This window comes from Aplysia californica, unplaced genomic scaffold, assembly GCF_000002075.1.
Source record: "Aplysia californica isolate F4 #8 unplaced genomic scaffold, AplCal3.0 scaffold00430, whole genome shotgun sequence".
Taxonomy (NCBI): Eukaryota; Metazoa; Mollusca; class Gastropoda; order Aplysiida; family Aplysiidae; genus Aplysia; species Aplysia californica.
This window is the reverse complement of record NW_004797700.1, coordinates 414,996-429,595: the sequence shown is the minus strand read 5'-3', so window position 1 is coordinate 429,595 and position 14,600 is coordinate 414,996. Positions and strand designations below refer to the sequence as shown.

The 14,600-nt window shown below is 38.7% G+C and overlaps 1 protein-coding gene across 2 annotated transcripts in view; it reads right to left on the bottom strand.

Moving 5' to 3' along the window:
• Positions 1–33: 33 nt before the first annotated feature.
• Positions 34–14,600, bottom strand: part of LOC101858352 (X-ray radiation resistance-associated protein 1) — a 21,951-nt gene continuing 7,384 nt past the window's right edge. Inside the window, exons 7-18 of one of the 2 annotated variants that reach the window (XM_005104671.3) lie at positions 13,325–13,617; positions 12,769–12,801; positions 11,973–11,984; positions 7,798–7,964; positions 6,905–7,056; positions 6,061–6,130; positions 5,037–5,163; positions 3,701–3,888; positions 2,740–2,935; positions 1,790–1,902; positions 1,310–1,480; positions 34–172 (exon numbers count right to left, since the gene is read on the bottom strand). In XM_005104671.3, coding sequence (XP_005104728.1) covers positions 53–172; positions 1,310–1,480; positions 1,790–1,902; positions 2,740–2,935; positions 3,701–3,888; positions 5,037–5,163; positions 6,061–6,130; positions 6,905–7,056; positions 7,798–7,964; positions 11,973–11,984; positions 12,769–12,801; positions 13,325–13,617 — 1,642 coding nt within the window. In that variant the 3' untranslated portion in view covers positions 34–52. The remainder of the gene's footprint in view (positions 173–1,309; positions 1,481–1,789; positions 1,903–2,739; positions 2,936–3,700; positions 3,889–5,036; positions 5,164–6,060; positions 6,131–6,904; positions 7,057–7,797; positions 7,965–11,972; positions 11,985–12,768; positions 12,802–13,324; positions 13,618–14,600) is intronic. The other variant, XM_035971408.1, reaches the window with a different exon arrangement.

The window sequence follows — 14,600 nt, the reverse complement described above, 5'->3', positions numbered from 1 at the left end:
CCTCCCCCCTTCCTCCCCCCTCCTCCCGTCCCATCCTTAAAATAATCCTCCCTCATTTCCCAGCAACAGGTTTTGAGTCTGGCAAAAGGTTCAGCACAGATTCCGTGATCTGTTTCGCCTGTTTGGCGTCCTTCAGTGAGTGGACTCGCACAGCGTTGTACTTCCGCTGGATCTGAAAGTGAAGGAGCAAAAGAGCAAGTGGAAAAACTTAGTAACAGTGCTAAAAGTTTTTTTACAAAGTATTGTACTTTCACTGAGTCTGAATGTGAAGTAAGGGAACAAAAAGAAAGTGTAAAAGTCAGAAAAAATGCTAAAAGTAAAAAGTTATTTAGCCCTATCCATACTTTGTGTTTTACTATCGTATCCATACGATGTGGGGAACTTTGTGCCACCACTTTCACTCTGCCTGTTAACAGGTACCACAAGAGAAAAATTTCAAATTCATAAAAATTCACTTTTCTCTACAAAATAATGAAAGAACTTGTCAAATAATGATTGCAGCTTTTTCATTCTTGAAAATGGGTCAATGAATAAAAATGTTATGAGACACTGTACTTTTTCCGACTTAGAAATTTTGTTGACATTGTAAATGTGTCAAGGTCTATTTAACCTGAGAGGAATACATTGAAGATGCGCAAAATTATCCCAACATGAGAATTGAAACTCCTACTCTATATACCTATAAGACAGGTGATTCTTTAGTAGTAGAAGGCCTATCAAACGTGCAGTTATGTAAATATAGGTATGCCAACAATGCAAGTTTGTGCACTGGAAAAGTATGCAACAAAATCAGGACAAAGTGTTAATTTCGTCTCAGATTCATGGCATTCTTCTCCAAACTAACGAAGACAAGTGAAAAGAAATTTATTTATTTGCGTTCAGAGTTCTTTTCATTTTTAAAATATGATATTCTTTTTGTAAACTGAAGGCAACTAATTCGTAACCCTTTCTACAGCTTTTTCTGATCCAGACAAGAGCATCTACTTTCAAACACTTTAAAAATGTGTCCTTGTGGTACCTCACAATGGGACACTTTTAAGGACAAGCGGGCTAACCCAGGTTTTGGGGGTTTCCAGAAATTTTCACCTACACCAAAAGTGGGAATAACCCTACCTATAGGAGAAGTTTGGTTTCATCGGTGTGTATATTTGTTTGGTTACAGAGAAAACTCTCTTTGTCTTTTAAAAAAACTGAACAAGCGGCAAAAACTTTACCTTTGATTTTCTCAAAACAACATTTTTCGGGATAGCCCACTAGCGCTTAAAAGCGACCACATGACGTAGTGATTATCGCATGATGTTGGACTCACCTGACCAAGCAGATTGTCCGCCTCAGGGAACTGTTTGCGGAGTCGAGAACGATCTTTCAGAACCGTGGTCAGTTTCTCTTCCTCCACTATCGACCTGGTCTTCAGGTTCTCCAGAGCGTCGTCAATCCTCTCCTGGTAGCTCTGATGAGGTTTGGCTGGCGGAACCGGAGCCTGGGAAAGAAACAATGTCATTGTTGTAAATGTTTTACACCTCTATCAACACAGTTTAGATCATATTGTTTTAGTAAGTTTCTTACGGCACTTGCAACACAATAAGGTCATTTTTTAAGTTTTAGCAAGTGTTTTACAGCACTCACAACTAAACAAACTAAAAATCCCAGTAGACGGATGGAGATACTAGATCCGTTATGAATCTGACAACCACAGTCAGTTACCGTCGGTGAAACAGACAGACAGATAGACAGACAGACAGACAGATGGACAGACAGGCGTGCATCTTTGGTCTGAATGTTCCTTTACCCTGCGGTATTCCTGAACCATCTTCTTGACCTTGCTCAGCTCGATGGCCGGGTCACGATAAACCAGCTGGTGGCTCAGTGTGTGCTTCAGGGCCCGAATATTCCCTTGGATATCTGGTTGGAAAAAAAAATGTAGACAAATAAACAAAAGAAACAAAGCGGAAAAAAAAACCTCAGAGTAAAACAAACGTTTTAACCGTGTCCATACGTCGTGTTTGACTACCGTATCCATACAACGTGGGGAACTCTGTGCCTCCACTTTCCAAAGAGGAAATTTACTCGTTAATCCGATCGGTACGCTTTGCATAGCAGTCTGCAAAAACGATTTTAGGAGAAATACTGAAAGTTTCAAAGACACCTTCATACTAGAAATATTCTAAAATGTGAAGAATACAACTCCGGGGGTACAAAATGACCCCAGGGCGCACGGATAGGGTTAATGTATCTCCCAAACAAAACCTGGGTTACAATGGCACATACTGCACATTCAAAACATAACTTATAGCATAAATCAGCGTCCAATAATACAAAATACGACACCAATATGGACAATATAGACAAAGCATCTCAACAGCGCTGTCGTTATGGCCTAAGTCAGTCTAGTATAAGTAAAAAGAAGGTCCTCCCTCTACAAATTCATCTTCTGTGCATGTAGTCCCGCTGTGCCTTCTTCCTCCCCTGCACAATTGTTGCTACTAAGTAACTCAAAGCACAGGCAGCCAGACAGAAAATCTCAGACTTATGCACATATTGGGTCAGGTTTGAGAGTTCTCTTTGCTTATACCAATAGATGGTGATGATCATTATCACATTATTATCATTAGTATTATTATTACTATATTATTATCATTATCATTATTATTACCATTATCATTATCAATTATCATTATCATTACCATTATCATTATTATTACCATTATCATTATCATTATCATTATCGTGGTAACATACCTTTTGCAGGAGGCAACTCCGGCTCATTCTCCAGTTCCTCAATGTCCAGCAGGAGTTCGTACCCTTTGTACCTGCCATCCACGACCTTGGCAGCACCGGCCTGACCCCCCTCCGGGACTTTTCCTCTCACTCGTCTGTCCTCGGCAACTGAGGGTTCCCTCCTCGGGCCACTGTGTTTGGCCTCTATGTCATCAGGCTAAAAAGGAAAAAAAAGAGAAAAACACAAAGTGGAAAAAGTGTGAGATGACTACTCCCCCACCCCACCCCCGCCCCCCAACTGGTAACTAACAGACAGACTGGAACAGACAAGACAATCTAAGACAGTCACCCATAGTCAAGGATGAGAAAACAGGCCATTTTAGACAGGTTCACGTTGTACGTAGAGTCATTAGAACGTTAACTCACTCAACCCTAGGCCTGAACTTCCGGGTTGTCAGCTCTCCTTAGAGATTTTTACCACTTTCCGAAAAATTGATAGGCAGGCAGACAGATCTGTGACAATAACCTAGGTAGCAAGATATAGATAGGCAGGCAGACAGAATAGATAGGCAGGCAGACAGAATAGATAGGCAGGCGGACAGAATAGATAGGCAGGCAGACAGAATAGATAGACAGGTAGCAAGATATAGATAGGCAGGCAGACAGAATAGATAGGCAGGCAGACAAAATAGATAGGCAGGCAGACAGAATAGACAGACAGGCAGACAGAATAGATAGACAGGCAGACAGAATAGATAGGCAGGCAGACAGAATAGATAGGCAGGCAGACAGAATAGACAAGCGGTCAGACAAAATAGATAGACAGACAGACAGAATAGATAGACAGGCAGACAGAATAGATAGGCAGGCAGACAGATCAGTGATAATAACCTAGGTAGCAAGATATAGATAGCCAGGCAGACAGAATAGATAGGCAGGCAGACAGAATAGATAGGCAGGCAGACAGATCAGTGATAATAACCTGAGTCATGAAGAAAGTATCCGAGTTGTCCCTTTGAGCCGCGCTCATCTGAGTATCCTCCCTCTCGTTGCTGTAGGAGTCTTCGTCCTCCTCCTCTTCCTCCTCCATGATCCTCTCAGCCCAGGCTTCTGTCAGCTCCTCTTTCGGGGTGGTCGGGATTGGAGGCAGAACAGACATTTTCTTCTTGCCTGACAGATAGAAAGTATCCTCGTCAAAGACGAATAAGTTACATGTTGACTTAACCCTTCCAGCCCCAGCCATTTTTGTGCACTCCCTAACCCCAGTCCCAGCCAATACAGCAGCATTTCAGAAAAAAGAGGCTTGCATTCTAAAAAGTGATGTGGTATCTTTGTAATGAGGTTTAGATAATAACTTATAACAATGTGTAAAGGTAAACGAATAAATAAATTATGAAAATTAAAGTTTGATTAGGTTCGCTAATTTCCAAAAAATACACAAATTCGGTACCCCCTGAAACTGAGAATATACGCTCTTGGGACGGTAGGGGGTACAAGCGCTGCTGAAAATATACATGCATTGGGCTGGAAGGGTTAAATATCAGCAATTTTCAAACTATAACAAACCCAATAATCTTTGTATAGTTTGTCCTTCGAAGGACAAACATGTATAATATATATATTTCTGCTTGAGGTAAAGTGTGTTACCATTTTGTATTAGGTATACCACATTTTTTCTTTGTGCTCTTTCAGCTCTTCCAGATGTCTTTCTTTCTCTTTTCTTCTTCTTCTTCTTCTTCTTCTTCTTCTTCTTCTTCTTCTTCTTCTTCTTCAATGAGTTACTTCTCAGAGTCAAGTCATATGGAAATAGATACATCACGCTCATCATGTTATAGTTAAAGAATATGGCATCCATAGAAATTCTACAAATTTGACCCTAGTGTCGATTCTTGGCCAATATCTCCATTTGTGGATTGCGAGAAGTAACGACTCATTTTGTCAGCACATTTCAGCCCTCTGTGCAGAACTCTATGTTTTGTTTTAGTAAGCGTTTTACGGCACTTGCAACACAATCAGGTCAAATAAGTGCCAAAGATTAGAGGTGTTACAAGAGAGTAACAAACAAAAAAAAGAAGGAGGAAAGAAAAGGACGATAGATGTTTGATAGGTAAGAAGAAACAAACAACACCAGAGCACCCGCCAACCACCCACAACTCTGTGCAATTACTTGAAATTAAAAGGCTGCTTTAAAAAGTTATTACAAGATTGTTTAAGCCATCTGGATAATATAAGATAGTAAATAATATCAAATAAAGACCTTGATTTTTCTTTTGTACGTTTTCCTGGACATAACATTAAAGAAAAATGACATTGTTTACCATGAAAGTCCATAGGCACAGGGCTGGAACCATGCTCGATGGCATGAGAAAGTGGTGGGGGAGGTAACTCAAGCCTCATCTTCTCCTCAACTGTGAGTCGCGGGACTTTAGGCACAACTTCTTGGATCTGGAATGAGCGCACATTCTCTGTTACATGCAACAAAATACTTTTACGGTGGTTTGGTTTTAGTAGAGGTTTTACGGCGCTCGCAACTGCATAAGGTCATATGAGCGCCAGAAGATTAGAGGTGTTACAAGAGAGCAACAAACATAAAAAAGAAGGAGGGGAGATAAGGACGATAGACTTTTGGTCATCAAACAAGTACCCGGCTAGTTATAATTATCAGGTGCTTATCAAAATAATGAAGTTGAAAAAAAAACCATATTTGTCCACCTGATGAGCAATGTTATCTAATTGTATAACAAGGATCACTTTCAAACCATCAGCTAAGAGTTTTGATGGGGGTTTTTTAAACTGAAGTAATAGCAGCTGGTATACAAAAACAAAACAAAAACCTTCTTTTCCTATGGCTGAATCAACACTAACTAAAAGTGAGGCAGCGGGGTGAAATCAGGTGCTCGTCAAAATAAACAGAAAGAACAAACTGGCATTTTTAGGCAGGTTTGAGACTTTTCATAGAATTTTCATTTTTTGGTTCAACACCTTTTATGCACATTAAAGAACACATTTCTGTGTGGATTTTACTGAAAAACGTTGAATAAAGGCATACAAGATATAATTTTAGGTTTCTATGAACTCTCAAACTATGGAAGTAACTAAACTTTGGTAGCCATTTTCTCGCTAATTTTACCTCTGAAACCAGGCGACCCCCCACTTCCTTCAATCGCTAATATCTCGACTATTAAACAAGATAAATGGGTATTTTTTTCATCGAAAGCAAGGCAAATGGACTGGCTTTAAGGTGATAACAATAACTTCATATGCCCAAAAATTGACGAACGCCTGGTTCCACCGCGTTGTGACACAAATGTAAAAAAGAATCTGAACAAAATAAAGTCCTACCTTGATGTTTTTAGGTCGTATTTCTACTTTGCTCGTCTTCAGGAATCCCACTACATCATCAGGCTTTGACCTATTGAATAGAAAGGGTTAACATGACATAAATATCTGAGAAATCTTTGCTGGATACACTGTTCATAGCCTTCTCAGCCCAAGTGAGAAAATAAGAGTAATTGTAATCATTGTTTGAAATAGCTACTAGTGAATACAGGTGTGTGTATGAGTGTGTGTGTGTACATATATGTATGTGTGTAAGTATGTGTGTGTGTGTATGTGTGTGTTTGTGTGTGTGTGTGTGTGTGTACATGTACAATTTACAATTACGCATATAGGGGGGTCCAGTAGCTAAATGAGTATAGTGAGTTCAGACTCAAAAGTAATGTCAAGTAAGTGTCGGTGACAAGGGGTTTAGATGGGTGGTCCCTGGGGTGTGTGTGTCCTTGGGCTAAAAATACAGGGCACTGCACGGTGGTGACCAGCGATGGCATGTTTGTGAAATTTTTCTGTATTGGTGTGATATTGTGTATTCACGTATGTATTTGTGCATGTATGCATTTTTTATTAAGTATTTATACAGGGATCGATAAAAATGTGATTATTATTATTATCTTTTATCATAATTACCCACATCGGTGCACATCATGATAATAATAATAATAATAATAATAATAATAATAATAATAATAATAAACAGCATTTGTATAGCGCATGTCCCCACTCGAAAGCAAGCTCTATGCACTTTACACTATATTATTACCCCAGCAGACCACAGAACACCCAGAAACATTGTCAGCTTCCCGGGAAGCATACATCATAATCTTACACATACAAACAGAACCAAACAAACCTGTTTAGCTTGATGTGAAGCCTGTCCTGCAAGAAGCGTCGCAGCAAAGGGGGATCACCACTCCTCTCAGTGGTCAGAGGGTTTTGGTAAATGTCCAGTTCCATCAACATAGGCCAGGCAGCCACGGCTAGCAGAGCGTCCTCCTCACAGATCTGAGTAATGTAGGTCACAGAGATACAATATGTTATAGAACCAGCATAAAGTATGCATAAATAGTTGGCAAGACAAGATAAGATAAGATAAGATAAGATAAGATAAGATAAGATAAGATTTTAAAATCTTCTTTTTCTTCTTCTCTCCGTGTTTTTGCGTTTGAAAAAAAAAAATTCTTCTTTTTCTTTTTTTCTTCTTTTTCTCCTTCTCCTTCTTAAAGTGCCACATCTGAAACAGACCTCAGCGATCAGGATTAGCCATTCATTTCTCAGCTCAGATGCTCTTAATAAAATCAGTGCTATCTTTTGTGTTTTCCCTTCATCCACCAGTGCAAGTTCTTTAACTCTTTATCTCCGGAATTAAGCCGCTCCCAGCAGCTCGTGGTCGGAACCACTGCGTCGGTGAGTCCCTGACAGCGGCTCGGGCACATTCCTTTACGACAACTTCGACATCAAATTACATTTCTGCAATTGCCGAAAACAGATCTCTTATACCGGAAGTTCATTCATTAGATGAAGAACTATCAAAATAGGTTTGCTAGTTTCGATTTGATGACCCATTTAATTATGTTTTCGTCATTTTTAGATTTAGCACCAAAAAAGGGCCCCAGCGTAGTGGGTTTACCCCCCTCGGAGATAAAGAGTTAAGTAACTTATTCTCCGTTGCCCCGCCCTGCCTCTTTTGCCTTCAATCCAGAACCAGGAAAGTAGAAAGTCGACCCGTGTTCTAAGCGTTCTGACCTTGTTATATGACAGATTCAGGTATCTCAGCTCAGGAAATGGTGGCATCTGAGGCTCAGATTTCTCGGGAACCGCTGCCGTCACTTCCTCCCCGCGGCTGGTCTCTAGATCCAAGTCTTGAATGCGAGCAGACAAGTCTCCTGATGTGAAGTCCTCCGCAAGAAGATCTGAAAAAAGAGATTTTAAAAAACCCACTGAAGATTTTTAAAAAAAATTTTTTTAAGTTCAGAAACAGAATAAATCAAAAAGAAAGATAGAGCCTTAAACTTGAAAAAAATGGAAAATAAAATAGAAACAAAAATTAAAAACAGAAAGAAAATTGAAAAAAACAACAAAAAACAAAAAACAGAGAAAAATGTGCTTTAAAAAAAAAGAGAAAAAATTGAAACAAGGAAGAAAAAAAATCGGAAAAATGAAATTATAGAATCTAAATCAATTTTTAAGAAATATAATCTTATTTGTTTGTAACTTTTTTTTTTCAGTTTCAGGCCCTTCTAAACAAGCTTATGTTTACCAGTGAGCTGAGATTTACATTCAAATTCCAGAATCAACATTCCTTTTTTTTGTGAGCACTGATGGATGTTTTGGCCCATAGCCAGCGAGTGAAGAGCTATAAGTGAGGTATCGTGTTGAAATCAGGCGCTCGTCAAAATAATAAAATCGGAGAAACAGGCATTTTTCCCACCGGGTAAACAATTTTTATCAAATTTTTGTTTTTTGGCTCAAATCCTTTTATGTCCAAATAAAAACATAGCTCCAGGTGAATTTTACTGAAAAACGTTGATTAACGGCATTAAAAAATGTAAATTTTCAGTTGCCGAGGACCATCATTCTATGCAAGTTCTAAACTTTGGCAGCCATTTTCTCAATAGCTGACCTCTAAAAACCAGGAGACTCTGACCTCCTTCAATCAAAAATATAAGGCAAATGAACAGGCATTAAGATGATACTGATAACCCCATATGCCTAAAAGTTGACGAGCGCCTGATTCCACCACGTCAGTGACACATATCTGGACTTTTCACAGACAGGTCTTCAGATGTAGTTTTCAGAAAGAGTTATCGTATCAGTTTTTATCTGCAAGCTTTTGTTTCCTGAAACTTCAAAGCAAATAGCTTATATATATATATATATTGCACAAGGTATTACAAATTACAACTTTAATTACGCCCAATTAAACTGTTAATCACTTTTTTCTTAATTCTGATGTGAAGAATTTTTTGTCAGAGGATTTGACCTTTTGCATTTTCGGATCATTAGTTTTAGTTTTAGTAAGAGTTTTACGGCACTTGCTACACAATAAGGTCATATAAGTGCCGAAGATTAGAGGTGAGCAAACCACACCAGAGCACCCGCCAACCACCCACCGCATGGCCGTAATTGTGTTTTAGTTTAGTTTTAGTAGAGGTTTTACGGCGCTCGCAACTGCATAAGGTCATATGAGCGCCAGAAGATTAGAGGCGTTACAAGAGAGTAACAAACATAAAAAAGAAGAAGGGGAGATAAGGATGTTCTCAGACGTAACTGTGTTGACAGGCTTCTCTTCTCTCATAGAAAACCAACAACAAAAAAACCCACAGTGCGTGGGGTGCAATAGTCAAAAGAAACAACAATAGAGACAAGTAGTCATCAGTGTTCTATGTCCGCAGCTGGAATAACTGTACGCACTTTTACGTACTGTACACACATTTATGTACTGTACACACACTTATGTACTGTACACACATTTATGTACTTTACACACATTTACGTACGGTACTAACATTCACACTGTGTACTGTACAACCATTTTCATTGTGTACTGTACACACATTTACGTACTGTACAAAGATTTATGTTTTGTACACACATTTACGTACTGTACACACATTTATGTACTGTACACACATTTATGTACTGTACACACATTTATGTACTGTACACACATTTATGTACTGTACACACATTTATGTTTTGTACACACATTTATGTACTGTACACACATTTATGTACTGTACACACATTTATGTACTGTACACACATTTATGCACTGTACAAACATTTATGTACTGTACACACATTTAGGTACTAACACACATTTAGGTACTGTACACACATTTAGGTACTGTACACACATTTATGTACTGTACACACATTTAGGTACTGTACACACAATTATGTACTGTACAAGTACAGCACAAACATTCACACTGTGTACTGTACAAAGATTTACATTGCGCAGAGCACTAACTTTCACATTGTGGACTGTGCACTGATTGAAGTTTAACAAATACTCCTGGAAGCATGTACTGTTCAAGCAAACAACAGCGTTTAAAAAATCATCTGTTTTGATGTTGTGTTGTGTATTACCAAAGATAATAAATAACAAGAGGGCCCACTCAGCCAAAAAAGTGTCCGCCGGAAGTCCGCTCTTTGCTTCAGATAGCGCTGCAGTCTGTTTTGAAGCTCTCTTTCGTTTTTCCAGAAGAAGAATAGGAATAGCACCTCCTGGCGTGCGCCGACCGACTGCTGTTCATCAGCTTTTTGGGTTCGTTCAGTGCGGAGTTTTAGGTTTTTACAATTTTAATGACCTCTCGCCTCTCATTCTAAAGTCAAATTAAACGAAGAAAACAGTCGCCCATTCCTCCGGAAGAGGTTTTTTGTCAATGTAATCATTTTTTTAAAAGCGTTCTTCCGAAATTTAAATTCTTATTTATTCAAAAACTTGTTAGTTTCACTTTGATTTTTTAAACACAAGTAGGGTAAATCTATTCGCAGAGGGTGCGCATTTGCGAAGAGGGTGCCACCGAATTTTGAGGACACTTTTTTAATTGGCTCAAAGAGAGGAGTGGCCCCTCTTGTTATGTAGACTCTTTGGTATTACGTGAATCTGATGTAACCTCTGAAACATGTTATGCCTGCACTGTAGCCTTAGATCTTGAACAAGTTTGATAGAGTTCTTGCATCTTAACCATTATTTCTCCCAAAGGGAATAAAAGGGACTAATTTTTTACCTGTTCCCAACCAAAGTTTTAGTTTGTTAGTTTTAGTAAGAGTTTTACGACACTTGCAACACAATAAGATCATTCAAGTGCCGAAGAATAGATGTTAAAAGAGAGTAGCATACACAAAAAAGAAGGAGGGGAGAAAGGGACGATAGATGTTTCATAGGAAAGAAGGAGCAAACCACACCAGAATACCCGCCAACCACCCACTTAGAGATATTGAACTCACCATCTGTAAAGCTAGCTTTTTTTTTCCATAAGCAACCGAGATCTGATACTGCAGTACTACTAAGGGTAATTGTAAAACTCTTGTGAGATGTCTTCACCATTCTAAGTATTAGACTTGAATATTCACAATGCATCAATAGAAACAAAACAAAAAGCAACAAAGTTCTTCATGGGCAGTATTGCATACAGGCGTAAGTCATTTTTGACGGCCTTTGAGATACATCTGTATGCAATACTGTCCCCGTCTAGTAATAAGCTGCTCAAAGCTGCCACTTCTACCTAATATATCCCAGAAGAGATGAAAATGAAGGATCAGGAGAAGGAACTAGATGCTAAAGACCATCTACACTCTTGATAATACCAAGACTCCTTGGTTCAAATCTAAGTAGTACAAAAAATATTGATTAAGTATTATTTGATCACATTATAGCTACACTATCTACCAGAAAGCAACAAAAAGAAAGAAAAAAGAAAAAAACCTGCTAAGCAATCTAAATATGATGGAACTTTCCTGAGTAATTGTTCCTCTGGTCATAAGTAGGAATACCAGCCATTGGTACTTCATGGTACCCACAGTTTCCACTGCAGCACAGGCAACATTTGGTCGCTTTTAAGGATAAGTGGGTTAACCCAGATTTCGGGGGTTTCCAGAAATCTTGACCTACACCAAAAGTGAGCATTGCCCTACCTATAGAGGAGAAGTTTGGTTTCATTTGTGTGTATATTTGTTTGGTTATAGAGAAAACTCTCCTTGTCTTTTAAAGAGACTGAATAAGAATCCAAAAACTTTAACTTTAATTTTCTCAAAACAGCATTTTTCGGGATAGCCCGCTTGTCCTTAAAAGCGACGATTTGTGGCAGTGAACACAACAGAAAAAAAGTGAACAAACAAACTACATACACACATAAGCAAACAACTAAAGGTGACGTTGTACAAAATCTGTAAACAAAGCTAACACTTACCAGAGCCTTGGCCTGGTAAGCAAAATACAATGTGAACAAAATTGATTCACAGGAGAGAGAGAAGGTGCTAGGTGCCATACCGCAGACTCTTGTTTAAAAATTTCACTAAATTATTACAAACAGAAAAACTCTTTATAAAAAATACTGATAAACAGTTAAGTAGTCTTCATTTTCATTTAAACTAGGTGAAAAAGAGAATGATAATTTTATTAGAAAGTTTCTAGGTGAATCCTACTTGCCTAAACAAAAAATTATAACTCAATAAAGTAACAGTTATGTGTGAAATCATGAAGAGTTCAAAAGGCAAGAAGAAAACTATAGTCCTTTCAACTATGAAAAAAAAAGAAGAAAAAAACAATAAAGGAAACTAAGATTTAGGGACAACAATTCAGCAAGTGATCTCTGCATCACTATTGCTCATGTTATCATAACTAATGTTATTATTATTATTATCATTGCAATCATTAAAACTGTTGCTATTGTTATCACTGTTGTTACTATAAAAATTAGGCCTACATTCATTACTATTCGTCTTCTTCCTCTTCTTCCTCTTCTTCCTCTTCTTCTTCTTTTCCTCCTCCTCCTCCTCCTCCTCCTCCTCCTCCTCCTCTTCTTCTTCTTCTTCTTCTTCTTCTTCTTCTTCTTCTTCTTCTTCTTCTTCTTTTTCTTCTTCTTCTTCTTCTTCTTCTTCTTCTTCTTCTTCTTTCTATTCCTATTATTATTACTATTACTATTAAAATTATTAGCTATTATTATTATAACTATTACTATTGGGAAGAAAACCAGAAACACTGACCTTGCAAGTGAGAGCCTTCAGTCACTTGGGTTCCTTTGAAGAGGTTTTAAAAAAAGAAGAAAACACGACAGTTCACAAAAGATCCAGGTCAAAAACACAATATAAAACAAAATATCTAGAAATTTGCAAAAAAACGACTTTCATTTGTATTTATTACATGTTTCGTTCCTACTCTCCTCTCTCTTTCTCTGTCACTCTCCTTTTATCTTTCTCTTTTCTATCTTCCTCATTTCACCCCTGCCCTCTCTCTCTCTCTCTCTCTCTCTCTCTCTCTCCCCCTTCAAAGACAAGCTTTCGCCTGGCCTATATGCTGACAACACCACAGCTCATTCACACACACACTGTTAATAAGAACCAATCACTCAGGGGACCTTAATATCATGAAGAGGTAAAAAAAAAAAAAAGGATCCAGCTGAGCAGAGCTTTCCATTATTTTAATCCCCATTTTCTTGAGAGAAAAAACCCAACTTTTCTCTTCACCACACATCGCAGTAATCATACAATGCTTCCTTCCTTCACTTCATTTTCTCTACACTGCACATCGCAGTAATCCTACCTGATTTCTCAGTGGCAACGTTGCTTCCTTCCTTCACTTCAGAGCTAGATTCTCCCTTTCCATCCGCAGGGTTTTTTCCCGAAGACGAGACCTCACTAGCCTTGACCTCAAGGTCAATTAGCGACGCTTCCTGGGCCGCCCGTGACTTTGACCGGCGTGAGCTTCGTCTGCCGGAGCCTGGTCTCCGAGGGCGCTTCTTGTCCTTGCCGTCCTGAGTGACCACGCGACCTTCCACAGACTTGAGTTGTGGCACAAAGAAGATCTCGTTCTTGGACATGTTCAGGTGACGCAGCCTGTGGCAGAGAGAGGGTTGGAGATTATAGAGATTTGTGTGGGTGGTTGGCGGGTGCTCTGGTGTGGTTTGCTTCTTCTTTCCTATCAAACATCTATCGTCCTTATCTTCCCTTCTTCTTTTTTATGTTTATTACTCTCTTGTAACACCACTAATCTTCTGGCGCTCATATGACCTTATGCAGTTGCGAGTGCCGTAAAACCGCTACTAAAACTAAACTAAAAAAGAGATTTGTCTGTGTAATTGAAGAGATTTTTACCATCCACGGCACACCAGCAGTGGAATTTTAGATGTAGTGGTGTGTTCCCCGCCGAGCGCCTTGTCACGTCAGGGTCACGGAGGTCAGCTCCCTGTCGCCGCTCTGTCTGGGCTGATTTCATTTTTGGTACTTTTCAACTTACAGTTTTAGGTGTATCCTTGTTATTATGGTAATTATCATTTAATGCACCCAAAGCAAGCATTTCTGCTCTTGAGACCTAAAAAAGAATGGATATTGTAACTTGTCTGGTTATTTCGTTAGACTCGCTCAAGAAAGCAATGCAAAATTGTAAAAATGTTTGGACAAGTGCGAATGAAAAAAAATCAATATTTAAAAAAGCAGCATGACAAAAACTGTTGAACTTTCGGAACATGAACGACATAACATTGGTGCAGATACTCAGAAAAGATGGTATCTGCACATATAATAGAAAGCTCTAATTTCGCAACTTTAGCCATCTGGCACACAATTCGTTATTAAGTCTAATTCCTCCAAATACATTAACTCAGTGACTGCTGAGTCACGCGAACTAAAAGTAATAGAATCTGACAAAAAGTGAGGCTGTGCACCCCACTGACACTGCTTGTATCATCTGGGAGATGGGCTGGTTCTGGTCTGTCTGTCCCAGCCAGTTAAGACAAAAGGGTGCAACATTTCAATAGAGAAACAGAGACGACTGATAAAAAATTATTATTATTATTATTATTATTAGGCCCTATTATTAT